Source organism: Triticum aestivum, chromosome 4A (assembly GCF_018294505.1).
Source record: "Triticum aestivum cultivar Chinese Spring chromosome 4A, IWGSC CS RefSeq v2.1, whole genome shotgun sequence".
Classification (NCBI taxonomy): domain Eukaryota; kingdom Viridiplantae; phylum Streptophyta; class Magnoliopsida; order Poales; family Poaceae; genus Triticum; species Triticum aestivum.
Window position 1 is genome coordinate 412,517,682 of NC_057803.1, and position 27,545 is coordinate 412,545,226.

General features: G+C 41.8%; 1 protein-coding gene across 1 annotated transcript; it reads right to left on the reverse strand.

Moving 5' to 3' along the window:
• Positions 1–23,003: 23,003 nt before the first annotated feature.
• Positions 23,004–27,372, reverse strand: LOC123086185 (proteasome subunit alpha type-5). Its single transcript, XM_044507903.1, has 9 exons — positions 27,169–27,372; positions 26,970–27,051; positions 26,730–26,810; positions 25,874–25,987; positions 25,693–25,794; positions 25,137–25,195; positions 23,960–24,062; positions 23,501–23,566; positions 23,004–23,405 (listed from the first exon to the last, which is right to left on the reverse strand). The coding sequence occupies exons 1-9, from the start codon at positions 27,180–27,182 to the stop codon at positions 23,313–23,315; spliced, it is 714 nt and encodes a 237-aa protein (XP_044363838.1). The 5' UTR covers positions 27,183–27,372; the 3' UTR covers positions 23,004–23,312.
• Between the last annotated feature and the right edge of the window lie 173 nt (positions 27,373–27,545).

The following is a 27,545-nucleotide window of genomic DNA, read 5'->3' on the forward strand; positions in this document are numbered from 1 at the left end:
ACGATTCACGATTTCGGTTTTGAAAAAAACGGTTTTTTTGAAACTGCTCTTAAACCATAATGATTTTGCAAAAACGTTCAATATACTTGAAATATAGTTGTCAAGAACTTTCCAACGATATATTACACAGTTTCGGAAAAAAAATGCAAAAAAAATCGAACTAAAGAAGACGATCTGTTAAACAGAACAGAAAGCATCAGTTCAACCGCTCGAAAATCATCAGTACAACCGCCTGAAATCGTCAGTTCAAGTAGGGTAACAGAATAATATTCTGTTACAGAAACAGAATAGCCCAGATGTGTGTGTGTGTGTGTGTGTGTGTGTCTATATATATATATATAATTCTGATCACGATGAACCAAGTGCATGGGATAAAATTTCTGATGGAATTCCAGCTTCAATCGGTTCCAATCCCACATTTTAGATTCGTCCAACATCCTATACCATGTTAATGCCTTTCCCCCAATGATAAAGGGAATACTTTCTTCTTAAATTCATCCTCGGATAAACCTGCAAGCTTAAACAATCCACAAACTTCATCTATATAGATTAGCTGCATATCAGGATGTATTGTCCCATCTCCTGCATAAGGATTAGCTGGCAGCTTCTCTAAAATACCCAAGGGAATCTCATAATAAATATTTTTAGGAGGTTCAGTAAGTTGAGGAGCGGTTCTTAACATTTCTGGTGAAGGTGAAGATACCCCGAACAAGACCCTAAAAGGATTACTTTCCATGGTGATGAGTAAAGATAAAATTTCAGCACTCAGTATAAATGTTTCCTTAACAAAGGCGCTTCACTCCCTGGCAACGGCGCCAGAAAAGACTCTTGATGACCCACAAGTATAGGGGGTCAATCATAGTCCTTTCGATGAGTAAGAGTGTCGAACCCAACGGGGAGCAGAGGGAAATGATAAGTGGTTTTCAACAAGGTATTCTCTACAAGGACTAGAGATAGTAGTAACTTGTAGTTTGATAGCAAGATAATTCGTAAGAATTAACAAGTGACAATAGTAACAAGGTGCAGTGAGATGGCCCAATCCTTGTTATGGCAAAGGACAAGCCTGGAGTACTTCTTATAGTGGGCAAAACGGTCTCGAGGACACATGGGAATTCTCGTCCAGTCACGTTCATTATGTTTAGTTGATTCGCATTCACTACTTTGATAATTTGATATGTAGGTGGACCGGTGCTAGGGTGTTTTTCTTACTTGAACAAAAAACACACTTATGATTACCCCTCTCGCAAGCATCCGCAACAACGAAAGAAGAATTAAGATAAATCTAATAATAGCATGGAACATATGGATCCAAATCAACCCCTTACAGAATAACAAATAAACTAGGGTTTATGCTTAGGTCACTCTTGCAACCCATCATCTACTTATTACCCCCCAATGCCTTCCCCTAGGCCCAAACATGGTGAAGTTCACATGACACCACTAGAGGAAGAACAACATACACATCACCACAATATTGAACGGAAACCAACTTCACATAATTACTTATAACAAGACTTCTCGCGTGTCATCAAGAACAAATGGAACTACTCACAAATCATATTCATGTTCAAGATCATAGGGGTATTGTATATAATTAAGGATCTAAACATATAATCTTCCACCAAATAAACCAACTAGAATCAACTACAAGATGTAATCAACACTACTAGCAACCCACAGGTGCCAATCTGAGGTTTTGAGGCAAAGATTGAGTACAAGAGATGAAGTAGGGTTTGAGAGGAGATGGTGCTGGTGAAGGTGTTGATGGAGATTCGTGCTCCCATGATGAGAGGATCTTTGGTGATGTGGATGGCTTCAATTTACCCCTCCCGAAGGAAGTATCCCTGATGGAAATGCTCCACCGGAGAGCAAAACTGCTCCTGCCTAGGTTCTGCCTTGAGATGGCGGCGCTTCGTCCCAAAAGTCTTCTCTTGATTATTATTTTTCTAGGGCAAATGGCATCATATAGGAGAAGGAGGGCCATGGAGACCTACTTGTGGCTCACTGGCGGGGCACCTCCTAGTGATTCTTCTTCTAGTATTTTTTATTAATTCCAAAACAAATCTCTATAAATTTTCAGGTCATTTGGAGCTTCGGAGAATAGTTATCTCTAATGTAGCTCTTTTTAGGTCTAGAGTTCCAGTTGCCAACAATTTATCTCTTCATATAAATCTTGCATAATAATAGAGAAAAGACATTAGAATTGCCTCATCAGATGAAATATTGACCCAAAACATTATAAATAATAGTAGGAAAACATGATGCAAAATGGGAGTTGATGCGGCTTGAAGCTACGTCGGTATTTCCCCAAAGAGGAAGGGATGATGCGGCACAACGACGGTAGGTATTTCCCTCAGTTATGAGACCAAGGTTATCGAACCAGTAGGAGAACCAAGCAAAAACACGTAAGCGGCGCCTGCACACAAATAACAACTACTCACAACCCGACGTATTAAAGGGGTTGTCAATCCCTTTCGGGTAACGGTGCCAGAAATTGGCAAAACGGACATGAGTAAATTGTAGTAGATTGATAGATGGAACGCCAAATGAAACAAATAAGAATAAATTGCAGCAGGGTATTTTTGTATTTTTGGTTTAATAGATCTAAAAATAAAAGGCAACTAAAATAGATCATGAAGGCAAATAATATGATAAAGAGACCCGGGGTCGTAGATTTCACTAGTGGCTTCTCTCGAGAAAAATAGCAAACAATGGGTAAACAAATTACTATTGGGCAATTGATAGAACTTCAAATAATCATGACGATATCCAGGCAATGATCGTTACATAGGCATCACATCCAAGATTAGTAGACCGACTCCTGCCTGCATCTACTACTATTACTCCACTCATCGAATGCTATCCAGCATGCATCTAGTGTATTAAGTTCAATGGGAAACGAAGTAATGCAATAAGAATGATGACATGATGTAGACAAGATCTATCTACGTAGAGATAGACCCCATCGTTTTATCCTTAGTAGCAACGATACATACGTGTCGGTTCCCCTTCTGTCACTGGGATCAAGCACCGTAAGATCGAACCCACTACAAAGCACCTCTTCCCATTGCAAGATAAATATATCAAGATGGACAAACAAAACCCAAATATCGGAGAAGAAATATGAGGCTACAAGCAATCATGCATATAAGAGATCAAAGAAGATTCAAATAACTTTCATGGATAAAAAGATAGATTTGATCATAAACTCAAAGTTCATCGGATCCCCACAAACACACCGCAAAAAGAGTTACATCATATGGATCTCCAAGAGACCATTGTATTGAGAATCAAACGAGAGAGAGGAAGCCATCTATCTACTAACTACGGACCCGAAGGTCTACAAAGAACTACTCATGCATCATCGGAGAGGCACCAATGGAAGTGGTGAACCCCTCCGTGATGGTGTCTAGATTGGATCTGGTGGTTCTGGACTCTACGGCAGCTAGAATTGATTTTTGTCGACTCCCCTAGGGTTTCTGGAATATTGGGGTATTTATAGAGCAAAGAGTTGGTCGGGGGCACCCGAGGTGGGCACAACCCACCAGGGCGCGCCTGGGCCCCTAGGCGCGCCCTAGTGGGTTGTGCTCCCCTCGGAGCACCCCCCGAGCGCTTCTTCGGCCCATTGGGTGTCTTCTGGTCCCAAAAAATCCATAAAAAGTTTTGCTGCATTTGGACTCCGTTTGGTATTGATTATCTGTGATGTAAAAAACATGCAAAAAAAGCAACTGGCACTTGGCACTATGTCAATAGGTTAGTACGAAAAAGTGATATAAAAATGACTATAAAATGATTATAAAACATCCAAGGTTGATAATATAAGAGCATGGAACAATAAAAATTATAGATATGTTGGAGACGTATCAGCATCCCCAACCTTAATTCCTGCTCGTCCTCGAGTATGTAAATGATAAAAATAGAATTTTTGATGTGGAATGTTGCCTAACATGTCATATCATATTCTTTTCTTTATAGCATGGACATTTGGACTTTCATATTGTTCAAAGCAATAGTCTAGTTTTGACATGATAATTTAAATACTCAAGAATGCCAACAAGCAACCATGTCTTTCAAAATATCAACACTAAAATAAGCTATCCCTAGCCCATTATGCTCAATCATTGATCCATTCATGAAACACACTCACATATTAACTACACCCAAATGCTCAAGTACGATCATAGTGCCTCCTAGTTGGTGCTTTTATAAGAGAAGATGGAGACTCAAATTCAAAAATAAAAATTGCATAAATGAAAAGAAAGGCCCTTCACGGAGGCAAGTAGGGATTTGTAGAGGTGCCAGAGCTCAAAGCAAAAATTGAGAGATAAAAACATTTTGAGAGGCATACTTTTCCCACCAATGAAAAAGACTTAGAGTTCCCAACACTTTCCATGCTAGATATATCGTAGGCGGTTCCCAAACAGAAATTAAAGTTTATTCCTTTTTCCACCATACTTTCACTTTCCCTGGCTAATCGTATCCACGGGTGCCTTCCATACCAACACTTTCCAAGGAATTTATTATTTGACAACATAAAGTAAATTCATTTTTAATTTCGAGACTGAGCATCCCTAATACCTTTGCCTTACTCTCATGCAATGACAAGTGAATAAACACTCATCGTGAGAATAACACATCTAGCATGGAAAATATTAGCCACCCCTCACCGCCTTGTTAGCGGTACGAGCACACAAAAGGGAAATTTATTTTGAATATTAGAGGTGGCACATACGAATTTTCTTAGAACAGCAAAAGAATAACACATATAGGTAGGTATAGTGGACTCATATGGCAAAACCGGTTTAAATGTTTTTGGATGCACAAGTAGGGATCATACTTAGTGCAAAATGAAGGCTAGCAAAAAGATTGAGAAGCGACCAACCAAGAAACAAATAATCTCATAAGCGAACATTAAGCATAATTAACACCGAATAATGCACCACAAGTAGGATATAACTTCATTGCATAATTATTGACTTTCATGCTTGCATAGGGAATCACAAACCTTAACACCAATATTCTTACTAAAGCATAATTACTCATCAAGATGACTCACATATCACATCATCATATCTAAAAACTATTACTAAGAATCAAGTTTATTTTTTCCAATGATCTTCATGAAAGTTTTTATTATATCCTTCTTGGATATCTATCACTTTGGAACTAATTTTCATATGTTGATTTTGGTAAGCTCAAACAAATATAATGAAGATCATGAGCATAAAATTTCTTTCTCTCAAATTAATTTAAGTGAAGCAAGAGAGAATTTCTTGAAAATTTTACTAACTCTCAAATAAATCTAAGTGAAGCAAGAGAGCATTTCTTCAAAAATACTAAAGCACACCGTGCTCAAAAAGATATAAGTGAAGCACTAGAGCAAATCCATAGCTCATAAAAATTTAAGTGAAGCATAGAGAGCAATTCTAACAAGTCATGACATAATTTTGGCTCTCTCAAATAGGTGTGTCCAGAAAGGAATCAAGACTTAAAACAAAAAATAAAACAAGAAATGACTCATATCATACAAGACGCTCCAAGCAAAACACATAGTATGTGACAACTAAAAATATAGCCTCGAGTAAAATACCGATGGTCGTTAGAAGAAAGAGGGGATGCCACTCGGGGGCATCCCCAAGCTTAGTTCCTTTCTCTCTTTTGGATAATAGCTTGGGATGTCGGGGCATCCCCAAGCTTAGTCTCTTCTTACTCCTTATTCCTTCATCCATCGTAAGATAACCCAAAACTTAAAAACTTCAATCACACAAAACTCAACAAAAGCCTTCGTGAGATCCGTTAGTATAAGAAAAAAATCACTACTATAACTATTGTAGAAAACCAATTCATATTTTGTTCCTGCATTATATCTATTGTATTCCAAATTTTCTATGGCAAAAACTCATCAAAGAAAACCATAGATCCATCAAAACAAGCACACAACGCGAAGAAAACAGAATCTGTCAAAAACAGAACAGTCTGTAGCAATCTGGATATTTCGAATACTTACATAACTCCAAAAACTCTAAAAATTTAGGAAGACCTGGGAAATTTGTATATTAATCTACTGCAAAAGGGATTGGTATTTTGTCGCTCTCTGGTTAAAAATGAAAATTATTTTCATGAGCACAAAAGTTTGTATTTTTCAGCAAGATCAAACAACTATCACCCAAGAAGATCCTAAAGGCTTTACTTGGCACAAACACTAATTAAATCACAAAAAACACAATCATAACAGTAGCATAATTGTGCAAACACTCAAGAACAGAAAGCAAAAAGAAAAAATAAATTTTATTCATCGGGTTGCCTCCCAACAACCGCTATAGTTTTACACCCTTAGCTAGGCATAAAGCAAGGATCTAAGTTTTGTCTTTCGTAGTTTTGGAAACTTTTGTAAGGGTTTTCTCAAACCCGGGAGGCTCTTTACGCTTCCCTAAATTCTCCACAAAAGAAACTATCTTTAGATCCAAAATATCCAATTGCTTGTTGCAAAGAGTAATCAAGGTATTCATGCGATTGATGCTACCATTGAGATGTTTGAGGTGTTCATTATATTTTTGTAATTCAACCATAGGTCTATGCAAATCACCAAGTTTATCTAACATTTGAACTCCCTATGGGGTGAAAGAAAGCCCCTTCTTTTGAGGCAGAACCCCCAAAATTCCTTCTAAAATTTCATAGGCAGCATTGGCATCAAGCTCAATAAAATTCCCTTTGGCGGTAAAATCTAAGAATTGTCTACGATGCAAAGCCAATCCTATGTAAAAATTACGAAGCAAAATCTTAGCATCCCCCTTTAAATTGTAAATACGATAGGATTCCATAAGCCTATACCAAGCATCTTTCAAATTTTCTCCTTGTCTTTGCTTCAAGTATAGAACTTCAAAATCTGGTGACAAAGGAGGAGTAGACACGCTAGCCATCAGGACGAGAAAGCAAGAGAACGACGAATGAAAAGGAGGGGCGAATAAAACGGTAAATTTTGGTGAAGTGGGGGAGAGGAAAACAAGAGGCAAATGGTAAACAATGTAAATTGCGAGGAGATGAGATTTGTGATTAGGAACCTGGTATATGTTGAAGATCCTCCCCGTCAATGGCGCCAGAAATTCCTTTTGATGCGGCTTGAAGCTACGTCGGTATTTCCCCAAAGAGGAAGGGATGATGCAGCACGGCGGCGGTAGGTATTTCCCTCAGTTATGAGACCAAGGTTATCGAACCAGTAGGAGAACCAAGCAACAACACGTAAACGGTGCCTGCACACAAATAACAACTACTCGCAACCCGACATATTAAAGGGGTTGTCAATCCCTTTCGGGTAACGGTGCCAGAAATCGGCAAAACGGACATGAATAAATTGTAGTAGATTGATAGATCGAACGCCAAATAAAATAAATAAAAATAAATTGCAGCAAGGTATTTTTGTATTTTTGGTTTAATAGATATGAAAATAAAAGGCAAATAAAATAGATCGCGAAGGCAAATAATATGAGAAAGATACCCGGGGGCGTAGGTTTCACTAGTGGCTTCTCTCGAGAAAAATAGCAAATGGTGGGTAAACAAATTACTGTTGGGCAATTGATAGGACTTCAAATAATCATGACGATATCCAGGCAATGATCATTAGATAGGCATCACCTCCAAGATTAGTAGACCGACTCCTTCCTGCATCTACTACTATTACTCCACACATCGACCTCTATCCAGCATGCATCTAGTGTATTAAGTTCATGGGGAAACAGAGTAATGCAATAAGAACGATGACATGATGTAGACAAGGTGTATCTATGTAGATATAGACCCCATAATTTTATCCTTAGTAGCAGTGATACATACGTGTCGGTTCCCCTTCTGTCACTGGGATCACGCACTGTAAGATCGAACCCACTACAAAGCACCTCTTCCCACTGCAAGATAAATAGGTCAAGTTGGCCAAACAAAACCCAAATATCAAAGAGGAAATACGAGGATATAAGCAATCATGCATATAAGACATAAAAGAAGATTCAAATAACTTTCATGGATAAAAAAGATAGATCTGATCATAAACTCAAAGTTCATCGGATCCCAACAAACACACCTTAAAAAGAGTTACATCATATGGATCTCCAAGAGACCATTGTATTGAGAATCAAACGAGAGAGAGAGAGGAAGCCATCTAGCTACTAATTACGGACCCGAAGGTCTACAAAGAACTACTCTCGCATCATCGGAGAGGCACCAATGGAAGTGGTGAACCCCTCCATGATGGTGTCTAGATTGGATCTGGTGGTTCTGGACTCTACGGCGGCTGGAATTGATTTTCGTCGACTCCCCTAGGGTTTCTGGAATATTGGGGTATTTATAGAGCAAAGAGGTGGTCCAGGGGGCACCCGAGGTGGGCACAACCCACCAGGGCGTGTTTGGGCCCCCAAGCGCACCCTGGTGGGTTGTGCTCCCCTCGGAGCACCCCCCCCCAAGCGCTTCTCCGGCCCATTGGGTGTCTTCTGGTGCAAAAAAATCCACAAAAAGTTCCGTTGCGTTTGGACTCTGTTTGGTATTGATTATCTGCAATGTAAAAGACATGAAAAAAAACAGCAACTGGCACTTGGCACTGTGTCAATAGGTTAGTACCAAAAATGATATAAAATGACTATAACATGATTATAAAACATCCAAGATTGATAATATAACAGCATGGAACAATCAAAAAGTATAGATACGTTGGAGACGTATCAGGCGTATCAAAGGGTGGCACCACCTCCTCGTCCTTCTCTAGTGGTAGCACAATCTCCTTGCCCTTGTCCAAGGGCGACACCACCTCCTTCCCCTTCTCTCCGGGTGCCACCACTTCCTTGCCCTCCGTGTCAATCTGCATTATGAACAACACGAAGTTCAAAGATCAACATTTATTCCTATTGTAGAAATGTAACACCCTCGATGCGACTATAGCTCCCACGTGTCGAGGCACGACTTAGAGACATAATTGCATTGAAGGCATATGTCGCAAGTTAGGCAATCTTCACAACATCCCAAGTAATATAAATAATAAAGGGGAGATAACATAGTTGGCTTACACTCGCCATGTAAATCAAGTACATAAATAACATTACATCATTCAAACACTCATGGCCCGACTACGGCGCCAAAATAAAAGATAACCCAACATGCGACACGGTCCCGATCACCCCCAACTGGGCACCACTACTGATCATCAGGAAAGGAAACATAGTATCGTTGAGAGTCCTCGTCGAACTCCCACTTGAGCTCAAGCGCGTCACCTGGAGCGGAATCATCAGGCCCTGCATCTGGTGTAATAGTAATCTGTGAGCTACAGGGACTCAGCAATCTCGCACCCTCGCGATCAAGACTATTTAAGCTTAATAGGTATGGCAAGGTAAATATGTGGAGCTGCAGCAAGCGACTATCATATATGGTGGCTATCCTATTCGCAAAAGAGAGCGAGAAGAGAAGGCAAAGCGCGAGCGAGAAACTATAGGACAACCTGCGCAAACATTACTCCAACACCGTGTCCACTTCCCGGACTCCGCCGAGAAGAGGCCATCACGGTAACACACTCAATTGATTCATTTTAATTAAATTAAGGTTCAAGTCATCTACAACCGGACATTAACAAATTCCCATCTGCCCATAACCGCGGGCACGGCTTTCGAAAGTTCAAATCCCTGCAGGGGAGTCCCAACTTAGCCCATGACAAGCTCTCATGGTCAACGAAGGAATAGACCTCCTCCCGAGACGTTCCGATCAGACTCGGTACCTCGGTTCTTCAAGACACTTTGACAGGTTAAAACAAGTCCAGCAACACTGCTCGAATGTGCCGACAAATCCCGATAGGAGCTGCACATATCTCGTTCTCAGGGCACACTCAGATGAGACATCCTATGAGTAAAACCAACCCTCAAGTTGCCCCGAGGTGGCCCCGCAGTCTACTCAGTCGGACCAACACTCAGAGGAGCACTGGCCCGGGGGGGCTAAAATAAGATGACCCTCGGGCTCCGGAAACCCAAGGGAAAAAGAGGCTAGGTGGCAAATGGTAAAACCAAGGTTGGGCATTGCTGGAAAAGCTTTAATCAAGGCGAACTATCAAGGGGTTCCCATTATAACCCAACCGCGTAAGGAACGCAAAATCCGGGAACATAACACCGATATGACGGAAACTAGGGCGGCAAGAGTGGAACAAAACACTAGGCGAGAGGCCGAGCCTTCCACCCTTTACCAGGTATATAGATGCATTAAGATAACATGGCAATATAATGATATCCCAACAAGTAAATAATGTTCCAACATGGAACGGTCTCCAATCTTCACCTGCAACTAGCAACGCTATACGAGGGGCTGAGCAAAGCGATAACATAGCCAATCAATGGTTTGCTAGGACATGGTGGGTTAGAGGTTTGACATGGCAATTTGGGAGGCTTGAAAGCAAGTGGTAGGCATCGTAGCATTGGCATAGCAAAAGAGCGAGCATCTAGCAAAGCAAAGATAGTAGTGATTTCGAGGGTATGATCATCTTGCCTGCAAAGTTGTCAGAGTTGCCTGGATCCTCGAAAGCAAACTCAACGGGCTCCTCGTTAGCGAACTTGTCTCCCGGCTCTACCCAAGCAAGACAAACAAGCAACAAGGACACAATCAACCACGTGTAAGGATCAAACAATATGATGCAAGGACGGTATGCTATGCGGGATGCGATGCAGGATGCATATGCAAGATTTGACAAGGGATGCATGAACCTGGCCTCAACTTGGAAAACCAAGTGTGCCACTGGAAAGATGAGATGAAATCGCTTGAAAACGATATAAAGAACACCGGAATCGGAGTTACGGTTTGGAAATGGCAAGCGGTTCAAATATGACACCGGTCTGCGATTTTCAGCAAGTAGCCATCTAAATGCAATGAGATGAACATGCTACAGCACTCAAACATGACAACAAAATACATGGCAGGGATTCATTCATGATGCTTGACAAAAGTCTAGCACTGAGCTACGGCCAATTCATCCATTAACAGGTTCAAACAAGCATGGCAAAAAATGCATATGGTAAACAGATTTCAGACTTAGTGCAATTAACACTTGTCTGGAATTTCAGATCAGGTAGCACTCTTCGGAGCAACAAAACTATATGCTACAGGACCTGAACATGGCAAAGTAAAGCATGGCATGGAGCTACTCAAAAATCTTAACAAAAGTCCCTTAGTTACCTTGAGCCAAAAGGGATCAGAAAATACAATTGCAAGCATGTGAACATGGCAAAAACATAATCAGTTTTCAGACTTAGTGAAAATTGGCACATGCTGAAACATATCTCAAGTAGGCATGTTTACGAGCTCGATGCACGCACTACGGATCAAGTCATGAAAAACTAAGCATACATCCATCAATAATACACAAAATGCAAGCTAGACATGGCAAGAACAATAGCATAGCATGCATGGATCAACTACAACATCATCGGCAAAATTGCTAACAAGTAGACAATCTGCCCGGAATCACGAAGTAGCAAAAGTAGAGCTCGATTGACTCAAGCTAGGGTGCTCCATAATTGCAAACAAAGGCATGGATGGATAAAGCACTACAAGATTAACAAAACATCCTTACTCATCATCCTCAAAAGAGGCACGGATCACTAGGAAACAACATGAACATATGGCCATATGAGATAAACAGGTCAAGGACTTAGTGGAAATGCTAAGTCCCTGAAAACAGAAATACCAAGTGCCTCACTTTGCAAGCTTGTGCTAGTCACCACACACATCACAAAAATACATGGGTTGCACCTCTGGAAAGATGGCAAAACCCTTAACAAAACATATGTAGAGCACCAGCGCATATCATGCACATATTAATCATGGCAAAAATGACAAATCTCTAAATGGAACGGCAGATCTGACAATTATCTCAAGTATCCCTCTTCTAATAGTATTTCGAGCATCAAGATGAACTCAAATGAAAATGATGCAATGAGATGAAATTATGTAATCTCTGAGACGAACATTTTGATATGCTATATGCCCAAAACGGAGCTACGGATGCAAAGTTACGATGCTATGAACATGAGCAAATAATTCCGGGACTTAGAGAAAATGGTCAACCCCTAGGGTTTTGAATCCGGATCTGAGATCTGCATGGTGTACGAGGTTCGCCGGGAACTTGACGCTCACCGGAGATGAAGTCGGCCGGAGTGGACGGCGAGGCGGCGGAGGGCGGCGCCGGTGAGTGCGGACGACACCGGAGACGATGGCGCGGGCGGCGCGCGGAGCCGCGCCGGCGAGGTGAGGCGGGGCGGTGAGGTGGCCCGGCGACGAGGGGCTCGGCTACCGGAGTGGTGGTGCGGCGGCTCACGCTCGCACGAGCTGAGCAAGGCAGCGGCGGAAGGCGGGCGCGGGGCGGCGGTGGTCGATGGGCCGGGGGGGCGGAGACGGGCCCCGCGGGCCGCGACGGGTGCGGACGGCGATGTGGGGCGCTGCGCCACGTGGCGTGCCCGGAGTGGTTGGCGGGGAGGAGCGGACAATGTCCGGCCGTACGGATTTTGTTCGGCGGCTGGAGGAGGAGGGTTAGGGTTTCTCCCGAGATTTCGAATGGGGAGGATATATATAGGCGTAGAGGGAGCTAGGAGAGTCCAAATGAGGTGCGGTTTTTGGCCACGCGATCGTGATCGAACGATCTAGATGATGGAGAAGGTTTAGGTGGGTTTTGGGCCAAAATGGAAGGGTGTTGGGCTGCAACACACACGAGGCCTTTTCGGTCCCTCGGTTAACCGTTGGAGCATCAAACGAAGTCCAAATGGTACGAAACTTGACAGGCGGTCTACCGGTAGTAAACCAAGGCCGCTTGGCAAGTCTCGGTCCAATCCGGAAATGTTTAATCCCCACACACGAAAGAAAGGTAGAAATGACCACCGGAGGAGAACGAAGCGCCGGAATGCAAAACGGACAACGGGGAAAATGCTCGAATGCATGAGACGAACACGTATGCAAATGCAATGCACATGATGACATGATATGAGATGCATGACAATGACAACAACACACGGAGACACAGAACCGAACCCGAGAAAATAAAATAACTTAAAGCCGGAAACGACAAGAGTTGGAGTACAAATTGGGTAAGTTACATCCGGGGTGTTACAAGAAAGCTCCTATACTTACCCACCAAAAGGCCACCTACTTACCCACCATCACATGCAAAACCTCTCTGTCTATCACTGTCACTCCTCTTCCACCTCTCCAGCGCTACGAACCCTGTCCCCAACCCCTTTCCATGGGGATTGGATGGAGGGATTTCTTCCTTGAGTGCTCGCTCGATGACCGTACCAAGTTTGAGAACACCATGCTAGTGTGCTCGAACTTCACTAGCACAGAGGACATGCACAAGAAGGCAGACGTTGTGGTAAAGAAGGCGGCGACATAGGAGTTGAAGACGTTGATTCTTGGCCCAGTGAAAGGTGCTATGTTAGTGGACATACTGCGTTGGGCCATGGAGCAAGCCGAGTCTGGCGATGCTGACCAGGGAGTAAGATGGGCCAAGTACAGGGGGTACATGGCTCCTCAAGACCAGCGTGCCATAACGTTCTGGATTAAAACAATGGTGGCACTGGAGGACAACCACAATGCGGTGTAGAGGCCGCTGGCAGCAGGCGACCCTGTAAGACCCATCATTCTGGATGAATACATGTGGATGGTGCGGTGGTGGAAGACAAGAAGAAGCCTACAGGCCCCCCGCCGCTCGAAGCGCCTCCAAGGTCGCGGTGACTAGGATACGTGCTTGTAAGGTAGATTTACCCCCCATTCCCCAACCCTCTTGTATGCTAGAAAAATGACTCTATTAATCCTAGAATCCATTGGTTCTACGACGAATCAAGTGCCCAAATTCAATCCCCCAACCCCCTTTGTATTCAATCCTCTCCCTAACACTTAGAATCATGACGGGAGATCCAATATAAACCGTGAATCGAATGCAAAATCGAGGGCGAGAGAGGGTAAGGGCTCATCGCCATTGCCATGTCCTAGTGCGCTGGTGAATCACGTGCTCAACACATAGGATTGCCCTGCAGTCCGTCGCTCCACTGCTCGCTGCTTCCGATGTGAGTGGAAATAGGGGAGATAGAGCAGCTAGGGAAGGTGAGCGTAATTTATGTCGCGGCTTCAGGAAACAACACAACTCCTCAAGACCACCTCCACGTGTGCAACCGCCCACGATGTTGCTGCGAGAAATTGATCCGCGCAGCAGCACTGATTCCTCGCTTTCGTGGAGGTAAACCGACCGTTTTTCAATGCAAAATGGCAAAGATGAGCCAAACTGTTGGTTTGCTAGGGCTGGGCAGAAGCTACGAGCTAGGTGCTGGAAAGAAAAGAGCGTAGGAGAAAAAGTAACGTAAGGTTGTGAAAGGATCGATTGGGTTTTTCAATCGGCCATATACCCACATATATAAGGGTATGCATGGTCTTTGGAAAATTGGAGTAGGACTCCTGACGTGTTGTTTCCTTGGCACATAAGCCAAAAGGATTTTTCTAATCTTTCTATAAAAGCATCAGCCTGGGCCCAATACTAGTAGACTTTCCATATTAGCTCTGTTTTGGCAGAATAGCTGATTATGGACAATCTTTTCCATCTTCAGTTTTCCAAACCAGACCTCTTTCCTTCTTTCCCTCCATGCGTGAGCTCTAACGCACAATTCTGTTCCATCCATCCTGCTGCACCTAGCCTCTGTACTTGCAATCATGTGTGCATTCTCAAACCATTAGCTTGACTACCAAAACTATAATCTGGGCAACCCCTCAAGCCAGATCCAAAGTAGACTATCAACACATGCCCCCTATTTTTGGTGTAATTTTATTTACCAAAAACACCATGGCAATATCTTAGGACGATGTCAGCCGCTTCACCGGCCATATCAACTACTTAGGGCGATGTCTAAATAACACATCGGCCAAATTTTTCTTAGGGCGATATCTGAAATCATATCGGCCATATAGTGCCATCAAGATTCTTGCCACATGCTAGGATAGTACTTCTTCAAATATTTGCCATTGAGAGCTTTGGGCAACTTTTCCCTTTGCAAAGATTGTACAAAATATGAATTTCTAGGAACAATCTCTACAACCTTATACGGACCTTCCCAACTCGGCAACCACTTGCCGAATTTATTATTTCTAGTTCCAATAGGCAAAATCGTTTTCCGCACTAAGTCTCCTATTTGGAACGGTTTTTCCCTCTCTCTCTTTTGTTATAAGCTTTAGCTACTCTTAATTTTTCTTTTTCAATTTCTCGTAAGGCTCCTAATCTTTCTTCTGGAACATCATCAATTCTATCCATCATCAAATTATTATAGTCTACAGCCGACAAATCATTTTGTCTGGCTACTCTAAGAGCTTGCAAATTAACCTCTACAGGTACATTGCTTCCTGTCCATACACTAACTCATACGGTGTCACTTGAGTTACTCCATGATTAGATATCCGATGAGCCCATAAAGCCTCTGAAAGCACTTCATGCCACTTTCTTGGATGCTCCTTAATTTTCTTCTTTATAAGCTTATTAAAGTTTTATTGCTAGATTCGACAGGTCCGTTAGCTTGAGCATAATAAGGCGACGAACTTAACAATTTAATTCTAAAAGATTCGGCAAACTCACGAAATTGATGAGACATAAAAGAAGAACCTTGATCTGTAGTCAAAGTTTGAGGAATACCGAATCTGCGAATAATATGCTCCAAAACAAAATTAATCACTTCTTTATGGGTCATACTTCTTAAAGGAATCGCTTCAGTCCATTTGGTAAAATAATTTGTAGCTACTAGGACGAAGCGATGGCCTTTAGTTGAAGCAGGATGTATTTGACCAATAAAATCTAAACCCCGTCCTCTAAATGACCATGGCTTAATAATGGGATGCATCATAGCTGCAGGTGCCAATTGAGCATTTCCAAATTTCTGGCATTCTTCACACCCTTTATAATAGCGAAAGCAGTCCGCTAACATCGTCGGCCAATAAAAACATGCTCTTTTCAATAACCATTGCATCTTATGAGCTGACTGATGTGTTCCGCATAGCCCTTCATGTACTTCATCCATAGTTACTCTAGACTGATCAGGACATAAGCACTTTAAAAGTAATCCACCTATTGTTCGGCGGTACAACTCACTATCTAGCAAAGTATATTTTAAAGCTTGTCGCCGAATTTTTCTATCTCTTGTCTCCCAGGATCCTTTAGATGATTAATCAGAGGAGTTCTTCAATTGCCTGGTTCTAAATTAGTTGTTGATTTGGTTATTTGTGACAACTGCACCGAATCTTCTTTGCCATGTACTATTTGCTTCTGGATTGAACAAGGACTTGCTGCATCCTTTAACAAATTAATAGCCAACAGATCAGCATTACTATTAACAGCATCTAGCATCGGTTTCTCTAATATGAAAAACTTTCCCCTACTGATTTGGTATCCAGATGCTTGCTGCACTAAGTAATTAGCTCTAGAATTCTCTTCCCTGGGTATATGACTGATAGTGAAAGTATTCAGAGACTTAATTATATCTAAACATCGGTCCAAATAGTTGTTTAATAATCCATCAAAAGATTGAAATTCACCACCAATTTGCCGGACTACCAGAAGTGGATCTCCAAAAGCCTCTATATCCTTTACACCCATAACTACTATATTTTGTAAACCAAACAACAAAGCTTCATATTCAGCTCGGTTATTTGTACAAGGATATTCCAAACAGACTGATGTTTCATAAACGACATTTTTTGGTGAAATTAAAACATTACTAATGCCTTGTCCCTCCCTACAAACCGATCCATCAAAATAAAACTTCCACGGGCACACACTAACATAATTAATATCTTCTCCATCCTTAATCCTATGATCAACAATAAAATCAGCGATGACTTGACCTTTCATAGCATGCAACGATTCATATGCCAAGTCATATTCTATTAGTGCATAAGCCCATTTTCCAATCCTACCACTAAGAATCGGCTGTTGCATCATACATTTAATCACGTCGGCTTGGCAAGCTACTGCACAAGTACTATAAAGTAAATATGGCCGAAATTTTGTACATGCGTAATATAAATATAAACATACTTTATCAATAAACACGTACCGACTCTCAGCGTCAAGCAAGCGGCGGCTCAAGTATGCAATGATGTACTCCTTCCCGCCATTCTCTTGTGCTAAAACTGCGCCGATCACCTTGTCTTGTGCGGCAATGTATAACCTGAATGGCACACCAGACTTGGGTGCTCGAAGCACCGGAGGACTTGACAAATATCGTTTTATATTATTAAAAGCCTCTTGCTATTCTGCCCCCCCAAGTGAATTTGGCTTCATGTTTTAACCAAAGTAAAGGAACAAACGATTCAATTTTTACCGCAAGGTTAGATATGAATCGTCTCAAGTAATTAATTTTTCCTAACAATTTCTGCACATCCCTTTTACATGTGGGCTCCTCCAATTTTCTGATTGCCTCTACCTTCTTAGGATCAATCTCTATGCCATGCTCATGAATTATAAACCTAAGAACTTACCAGCCGATACACCGAAAGCACATTTGAGTGGATTCATTTTCAGCCCATACCAACGCATTGTTTCAAAAGCTAATTGCAAATCGGCTAAATGATGATCAAACCCATCCAATTTAACAACTACATCATCAATATATATTTCTAATACGATGCCTAGAAGATCATGAAAAAACAGATTCATAGCACGCTGGTATGTCCAAAAGTCATAATAGTCCACTCAAATAAACCAACAAAACTAGGGCATCGAAAAGCAGTCTTAAGCATATCTTCTTCGGCCATAAATATCTGATTATAACTAGCATTACCATATAAAAAACTGATTACTTTATGTCCAGAAGCATCGTTAATCAACATGTTGGCTATAGGCATAGGATATTCATCTTTAGGGGTAGCCTTATTCAAATACCTAAAATCAATACATACTCTAATCTTATCAGTATTTTTCTTTTCAATAGGAACAATATTAGAAATCCATTCCGCATATTTACACGGCCAAATAAACCGAGCTTTTAACAATCGATCAATTTCATCTTTGATATGGTCATATATCCTAGGATTGAATCGCCTAAGGGGTTGTTTATGTGACCTAAAACCAGATTTAATAGGCAACCTGTGTTCAACTAAGTCCCTACTCAAACCGCGCATCTCAGTATAATTCCAAGCAAAGCAATCAACAAATTCCCTAAGTAATGCACATACCTTTCCTCTATGATCGGCCCCCATATTAGCATTAATAAATGTAGGTCTAGGGACACTTCCAGCACCAATATCAACTTCCTCAAGTGGGTTCGCCCATGAGAATCCTTGTCCAAGCTTCTCCGTGTCATCGAAATCCTCAATAGATTCATGCATATCATTCTTTCTTGAACGGTACTCCTCAACACGCCTTTGCATCCATTTAACACTATCTTCCTTATTAATTGTTCAAAAGGATAAGTCATTAAGCCGAGCTACACTAGCCGGCTGTGCATGTACATGAACAAAACCATCTTTGCCAATACTAATATAATCATAATCTGATAAATCTCTACCCGTCAAGCATCGCATCTCACCATGTTGCCAATCAACCAGAGCCTCAGCCAAAGAAATGCAGGAAGAATTATCCACATCAACCACTTCAACATCATCATCAACCCACTGAATCAAACATTGATGTAGAGTAGAAGGGATGCAACAATTCGCATGAATCCAATCGCGCCCCAAAAGAATATTATATCGTCCTTTGACATCAACAATGAAGAAAGCAGTCGGCAATGTTTTTCTCCCAATCGTGAGCTCCATAGAAATAACACCCTTAGCTTCAGACAAGTCTCCTGAGAACCCACTAAGTCCCATATTGGTTTTCACTAGTTCTTCCTCTTTTCGGCCCAATTTAGAAAAAACCGAAAAAGGCATGATATTAACACCGGCACCGCCATCAACAAGCATGCGACCAATAGGCTTACCATCAATGTGACCCTTGATAAACAAAGGCTTTAGGTGTTGTCCATGCTTCTCTGGTTTCTCAAATGTAACACTTTTTGGGCCAAGAACAAGCTCTGCAACTTCAGCCTCTTCAACCTTAGGCGCACGAAATTCCGCGGGCAGCTCAAATACCATATTAATGTCCATATCTGCAGGCATATCCTCTTTATCCCCAGAGTTTCCATCCATGACCACGTCATCAGCAATGTTGCCTTCCTCCCTTGCGATGCGCTTCTCTTTCCAAGTCATATTCGAAGGCACCATTGGTTTATCTTGATTGAACCACTTGCCGCGCTTCTTTTTAGCTAACTCCTCTCTAATTTCCAATGCCCGCAGCCGCTGCACCCTTCTTTTCTTAGTATGTGTGAGCCCCGTTGGGCACCATCGAAGCTTCGGTTTAGTTCCTGGTGCCACTAACCTAATTTTGCTGCCCCCCGAGTTCATCGGTCTGTACTGATGTGCTGCTGCTTGGGGAGCAAACATTCTGTCTTTGGCCGAAAGAATTTTGTATTGATCAGTTGTGCTAGCGGTCCCATCTTTCTGCATATTGGGCCCCAAATCAGCATGTGAGTTGCTTTCTTCTGCTGGAATTTCCTCTTGCTGCGGTGTATCAGGCCCCTGTTGCTGCAATGCATCATTACTAATCTTTTCTGAACCTGCAACTCTTTTTTGAACTGAACCAAATCTGAAACCTCCAATCATGATTGTTTCTGGATCAGGGGCAACACCTGCAGCTGATTTGAGCTTACCATTATCAACATTATGAGCAACACCCAACCCAGGTTGGTTCGTAATAGCACAACCAGACCTACATTCATCATGTTCAACTGGATTTTTTACGTCACCCTTAGATCTGACCAGTACCCATGCAAATTTCTTGCCACCTATGTGAACCTTGCCATCCGCATTGTGTCTAGGCAATCTGCTCTGCGCAAATCTTTTGCTGGATGAGCTATCTTCAGCCCCTTTGCATGAACCATCTTTACCTCGAACCATAATAGCATCACGTGATCTTGCTTCATGATTAAATCGAGCCCTTTTCTCATGCATGTTTGGTCTGAACATAGGCCTAGGCGGGATCCATCTTGGTTGAAAATAACATGCTGGCCCTATAGGATATGGCGCACAAGGATTAAAACCCCATGGAGGAATGTAGATACATAGGAGGTGCACAGCCCCAATATGTTGGCTCCATTGCGAAATATGGCTGATGGTCATATGAATTTCTTTGCCATTGCTCATGACTGGCAGGTCCAGAAGGAGATCTAGGATGTTTATTACCTCCAAGCCGGTTAAATACATTGGTGACCTTGCATGAGGTGTATTTATCCAACAACATGTTAACTGTCGGCTTTGGCCTTGGAGCTTGTCTCCTTCTTCCACTTTCCACACTCCTACTTCTGGTTTCTTTGGTTTGATCATCCTTGGAGGAGCACTATCATCACCAACATTTTTTCTCTTGCGGATTCGGTTTGATCCGACTGAATAAGCATTTTCTTATTCTCAAACTCAACCGCATTGATAGGAAAAGGATCACTATCGAGCTTCATCTTAGTACCTTCTGTAAATACCAATCGTCTGTCATTAATGGCCGATTGCACCTGTTGACGAAACACATTACAATCGTTAGTAGCATGAGAAAAAGAGTTATGCCATTTACAATAAGCTCTTCTACCCAGTTCTTCTTGAGATGGAATCACATGCCCTTCTTTTATTCTAATTAACTTCCCTTGCAACAACATGCCAAAAATCTTGTCACACTTACTAACATCAAAAGTATATTTGATTTCCTCTCTTTTAGCTGGTGTGGGTTTGAGGGCACATGCAAAAGGTTTTGACTTAGGTGCTCGAACCCATTCGGCCATACATATATCATCATCTTCACTAGTCGAATCACTATCATGCTCTACAACATTAACCGTAGGTTTTTCCTTGTCTTTATTCTTATTATCTCTAGACCAGTTGTATGGTTTAACTTCTTTAGCACGGTTTTCCTGGGCCCAAGCCTTTTGCAAAACTTGGTTAACATCTGAAAATTCTTGCCCTTCCAATTTATCTCTAATATGAGCAAGCAAACCCGAAAAGGCAAGATCAGCTAAATCTTTTTCGGCTATGGTCAAACTGAAGCATCGGTTTTTGACATCTCTAAATCTTTTAATATAATCATAAACGGATTCATCGTGTTTTTGCTTAACCACTGTCAAATCTGAAAGTCTAAGTTCAGTTTCACCAACATAAAAGTACTCATGAAATTTCTGCTCCAATTGAGCCCATGTTGCAATAGAGCTAGGAGCAAGCGGTGTAAACCAAGTAAATGTAGTACCAGATAAAGACAAAGGAAATAATTTCACTCTAAAAATATCTGATGTACCAACTTCACTGCATTGTGCTAAAAATTGTCCTAAATGCTCAAAGGTTGATCTACCATCTTCTCATGTGAACTTAACAAAATCTGGAATTCTAAACCCACGAGGATAAGGTGTTGTGTCGGAATATTCACGGTAGGGTTTTTGATATGCATGTGCTCTACCCTTAGGTTCCAAGCCAAATTCTCTAAGTATATTAGCAAGTTGATCCTTAAAATTTTCAGTAGGTTGCGGAGAACTAGCTTGTAGCATAGATGCACGATAAGTACGTAGCGGTAACTCTGACAAAGAAGTTTGAGCATGATACATTTGCTGCGAAGAACCATTAAAACACGCATCTGGCACCAGCCCGTAAGGAACCCCGGTACCAATAGGTGGCAAGGGTGGTGTGCTATATGCTATTGTTTGATAGTAGAGTTGCTGCAGATTGGAATTAAAGCCAACACTTCGGTTATTGCTGCTGAAATTTTGTGGAACCGAAGTCAAAGCAGGAGTAGCAGCAGTAGGTACAAAATTATTGGCCGAATTGCCAATGTAATTTTGGCCACTTTGGTCATTGCTTAACGGGATGTGGGGCTGCACAACATTGAGTACTGCAACGGGTGTGTGCATAGGGTTAGGTACATTAGTGAACCTACTATTTTCTGGACGCACCGGCTGTTTCTCATAACGTTCTTGCTCTCTGAACTCATCAAATTTGCTAGCTACAGATTCAGTAACCGTGCGTGCCATGTCTGTCATTTGTTTGTCGTATTTACTAGCTACAGACACATCAATTAGATGTGCAATCTCTTCTGTACAAGCAGTTTTACTTACCCCAGCAGGATGACTTGGTGTAGCTACCTTCTGGATGACGTTGTTTCTTGTCCTTTGGAAGCCCGCCAACTTCTGCTTCAGCTTTTCCCCCTCTCTTCCTCAAGCTCCTGTTCAAGTTTCTATTGTTCATCCACAGGCAGATCCTCAAGTGTGATGGCGATGATGTTGTTGGGGTTGAGATCTGATTCCTCGCTTTCGTGGAGGTAAACCGACCGTTTTTCAATGCAAAACGGCAAAGATGAGCCAAACTTTAGGTTTGCTAGGGCTAGGCAGAAGCTACGAGCTAGGTGCTGAAAAGAAAAGAGCGTAGGAGAAAAAGTAACGTAAGGTTGTGAAAGAATCGATTGGGTTTTTCAATCGGCCATATACCCACATATACAAGGGTATGCCTGGTCTTTTTCCTTGGCACATAAGCGGCTTTTTCTATTTTTTTTGTAAAAGCATTAGCCTAGGCCCAATACTAGTAGACTTTTCATATTAGCTCTGTTTTGGCAGAATAGTTGATTACGCAAAATCTTTTCCATCTTCAGTTTTCCAAACCAGACCTCTTTCCTTCTTTCTCTCCATGCGTGAGCTCTGTACTTGCAATCATGTGTGCATTCAGGTTGCATAAAAGGCCAATTCAGCCGTTACCTCAAAGCCAGGCAAGAGGTGCTTTAAGCTTTGTGTGGGCCAGCTTTTGGATCCGACCCAACCAACCAAACGGGTCAATTTCTTCCCACACGTGCCTAGCTAATGCGAGCAACCAGCTTTTGGATCCGACCCAACCAACCAAACAGGCCAATTTCTTCCCGCACAGGCCTGGCAGAGCTTAATGCAAGCAACCAAACACGCCACTAGTACAAACACCAACTCCCCTTAACAGTAGAGATGTTTACAAACCAAATGCACACAAATGCAGCCAGTGATACCTACGCACTTGCTAGATGCTGAAAATTATGTGTACTAATTCTTTTTGGTGACACAACGTCTTAGTGCTACAAACAAATGACTGGACTGGGAGATGAGAATCAGATGCAACGCCCAAGCAGGCACTAATATCCCTTCAACAGTAGGCAGACAACCCAAACCCACAACAGAGTTCATAGTTCATTGTGCCTTAGGGTTCATGGGAATACAAGAGCTGTCTCACAAAGTGGCAATCCTTCACAACCTCGAGATGACCGCTTCAACCTCAGAAGGGGTGTAGAGGTGGTAGCTAGGGGAGACCTTCGCAATGTCAACGTTGTTCGGGGTCACCTGTTTCAAAAGAGATTACATATTATTAGGCATCTGTGACACGGTATTTATTGAACCTACGAGTGACGAATATGGAAAGGGTCGAGATGCCCTACCTTTTCTTCCATAACCTGCTTCAGGATAGAAAGGGCTATGGTCTCTGCCTCAGCGATGGTCAGTTCCTGCATCAACATGTCAATTCTTTTCAAGCACAATTCTGCATGCATGAATTCCGGCAACTACTGAAAGCATGGCTACAACACGGCACCAAATTTTATATGTAGGTCTGCGTACTGTGTAGACAGCAAAATTCAAGACTTCTAAGCTGTAGCAGTTCAACTGGTGCATGTCCGTAAACACCACATAAATGGCTTTGATGGCTTTGATGTCATAGCTAAGACTGTTAGCTCAGATTTTTGATCCAGACTTGCTATGCAATTTATGTCTATGACCCATGCAGCAGATTTTTCTCCAAACGATATGGGAATTTTTCATGTTGTTAGTGCTGGAACTAAAGTTGTCTGCATGCTTGCACCTAACTTATGGTCTATCCCCTGTTTAGATAGTTATGATACCTTGTTGTACTGCTCTTGTAATGAGCTATCAGCTCCTTCAGAGCCCGACCCAATGGCCTTGGCCTTGCACTGCCAAAAGGTCCCCGATGGGTCTGTGTAATACCTGTAAGACAATAATTGATCGATGAGATACTAGTAAAGTTCACTTGGCTTTGTAAACTGATCATCACACAAGTAATTACATGATGCTCGCTTCACAACATAGACAGATAGAAATACCACACAAAGGAAAGAGCTGTTTCAAGTGCATCATCTAATCAAGTGGTAACAGCCTCAGTTAAGATGGAAGACATGATTCTTATGACTTATCATCAAGCAGGGATATAGTTGCTCATCTGGGGAGAAATAATACATGAATGTATAAGGATAGAAAATATAACATATAAAACCCCGAAGCATTGGATAACACTCTTTGATATGCCAGTTTTCAAATATCAACTCTCCTTGATTATAATTGAATATCATGTCAACTTACACAGCAGTTGGAATTTTGAAAGTAAAGCAACTAAACTAGAAACCTTGGCAGTAAAATTTGATTATCTTCATCATATCAACTAAGATTGAGCGAACAGGGGATGATGGAAACGGCCACTAGAACAACTATTGGTGAATTCCTTTTCTCAGATAGTCTCCATAAAATGTAGGTGTACAGGAACTAATGCCGGTTATAATTCATGTAACTGGAAACAAAAGGTATCATTTTGGCAGCACTGAGGGTGAGGGGTCAGGGATGGCAATTGACGTGACAATCTAGAAAAAGGCAATATATATTAAACAAAGAAAAGCATCGTTTCTGTTATAGCTAGTTGCTCTGCTTTCCGAACTTCTAGCTGCTATGATAAAGATAATCAAATTTATATTTAATAAGAGTTACTGACAACCACACGGCATGCTACCACACCTGTTTTTCAATTTGTATAAAAGGTAGAGAGATTGATACTTACAAGCTGGTTCTAAAAGTTTATTATTCAATAAGAGTTACTGACAACCCAATAAACTGAGTTAAAGGGATCGATACTTACAAACTGGTTCTAAAAGTTTATTATTCAATAAGAGTTACTGACAACCCAATGAACTGAGTTAAAGGGATCGATACTTACAAAGTGGTTCTAAAAGTTTATTATCAATAAGAGTTACTGACAACCCAATGATCTGAGTTAAAGGGATCGATACTTACAAGCTGGGTCCATGTTCATCATGACCAGCAATAAGGAGAGAGACTCCAAACGGCCGTGACTGCATAAATAAACAAGTACATCAGAACCTTACTCTATGATATTGGTACATGTGTAAAATACAGAAAAATGTGAGCGGGTAAATACAGCAAAGTAATTAGTCAAGATTAACAAAATTGCTTTGACTAGTTCATGAGTCTTTGCAAGTACAGGTTAACAAAGTAACTCAAGTCTAGAAGATAATAATCAGCAAAAGCCAAACTAAACACGTGCTGGTTTGGTCTAGATCCACAAACTTTTCATAAATTTTGGCAGTCATCTAAAAAATGTCTATTATGTTAACTACACTACAAAAATTTCCAACAAAGATGTTCAGTTTCCTCCGTAGTTATACTTTGTTACCATAGGAAGTATGCAGCCATCAAAGTGTGATATACAGCATTGTTTCCTTTAGAAAAAGAAGATGCAACAACAGAAAAATGATCCTGTTTCCCATCTTCTGCACGTGTGCAATACCTTTTGTCATTGCATTAGTAGAAAAAAGAGAATGAGACTCACCATTGATTCTTCATCACCTTCACCAAAGCGCAAAGCCAAGTCACAGATAGCTTGTGTGGTAGATTCTACTGTCATTGGCTCCCCATATGAGAACCTATGATTCTGTTTGAGACCATATGAAGTGAAGTTAACCAATAGAGGGCAGAACTTGCATGTATGTAATAATAACCAAATAGCTTGCCTGAGTCTCAACACGAGCATGCTCAACCAGTGTTCTGGCGTCAGCAATAAGGCCACTCATGGCACAGCCGACATGCTCATCAATTTCCATGATTTTCTCCACACTGCTTGGTTCCTGTATAATCATAGCAAAGAAAACTTGAAGTGTTCAACAGTTTGGGCATGGTACAACCTAACATAGGAACTAAAAGTTGAAGGATGATGGAACCTCAAGGAATAAAAGACAACTAAGTAGCATCAAATACAGTCAGCATCAGGCAGTTATCTTTTACCGCTACATATAAGTTTCATGTAGATCCTTATTAATTAACACAAACAAGCTATGGGTAAAAAAATGGGCGTCAAGTACTTGTGCATATCATCCAAACAAGAAACAGAAAAATACTTGTCTGACAAATGGGGACAAAACATGTGCACAAGATTCAACCAATCATCACATGTCCAGTGATCCTTGACGATGAGTTATGAAGATAAAAGAAGTGATAGTTATGTGTTGAAAAAACAAACCGACATATTTCTAAGTTGTCCAGTAGTACATTATTTTTCCAGTCTGGTAAGTAGACATGAATCAATTTGTCAATATTTGGCAGAATGCATAAGTTAGGTTAAACAACAACAGAACCTACCCTGTTAAAGCACTAAGAAATTGGATATACCCTGAAGAACAATATCAACATCTTGACAGTTGAAACATAGAACAAAAAAGATAATAGTGAAAACCCTAATGGACCTATCTAAGAATGTGGACATTTTGCCCATTAAGAGATCATCAACAGTCATCAAGCATACAGCTGAAGGATATGGTAGTATTTCACAGGAACAATAATATAAATTAATAAGTGGATATGCAAAATTACCAGCAGCGGTGAGGTGACACGTTTCTCAACAGCCAGTACAACACCATCCTTAGTCATCAAGCCGATTGCAGTGGAGCCCAACTGCAATCCATAACAGAAGGATCAGCATCATAAGAATGTAGCGAGGGGCACATCAATCTCAGCACGAAATCCGGAGATCCGCAGTCTCATCCTAAATGCCCAACCTCAGGCCCAAAACCCCACGAATCTGGCCTCCCCCACCCCCACAATGAATCTCACCTTGATGGCCTCAATGGCGTACTCGACCTGGAACAGCCGCCCCTCCGGGGAGAAGGTGTTGACCCCACGGTCGTACTCCGTCCTGCACACACACACGCCGAGAAACCCCATGAGAATCAGCAATCCCGCCGTCGGCGACAGATCCAAAGAATCGATAACAAAATCCTGAGCTGAGCTTGGAGAGGAAGAAATCGATTACCTCGTGAGAAACATCGCGTCGGCGGATGCGGATCGGAATTCGAAGCACTTGATTCTATTTCTACTACACGGGGTGGGTGCTTGGTGGGGTTTTTCTTGGGAACCAAGTACTAGTAGAGAGGAGAGGAGACGGCGGCGAGTTTCTTCTTGGGACGGAGTTTTCTTTTCTTGGGGAGGACGGACTGTAGTGGCTTTTCCGGGCCTCCAACACTTTAGCCTAGCCAGGCCCAAGCTAGTTCTGGTCCACTAGGCCTCAGCAAGTAAGTAGTGGCCTGTTGCTCAAAAAAGAAAAGAGTAAGTAGTGGCCCGTTCACAGGCCTGAAGAAGATCCAATAAACGAAAGCCTCTTCCTCTCCGCCTTGGCGCCCTTCACAATTC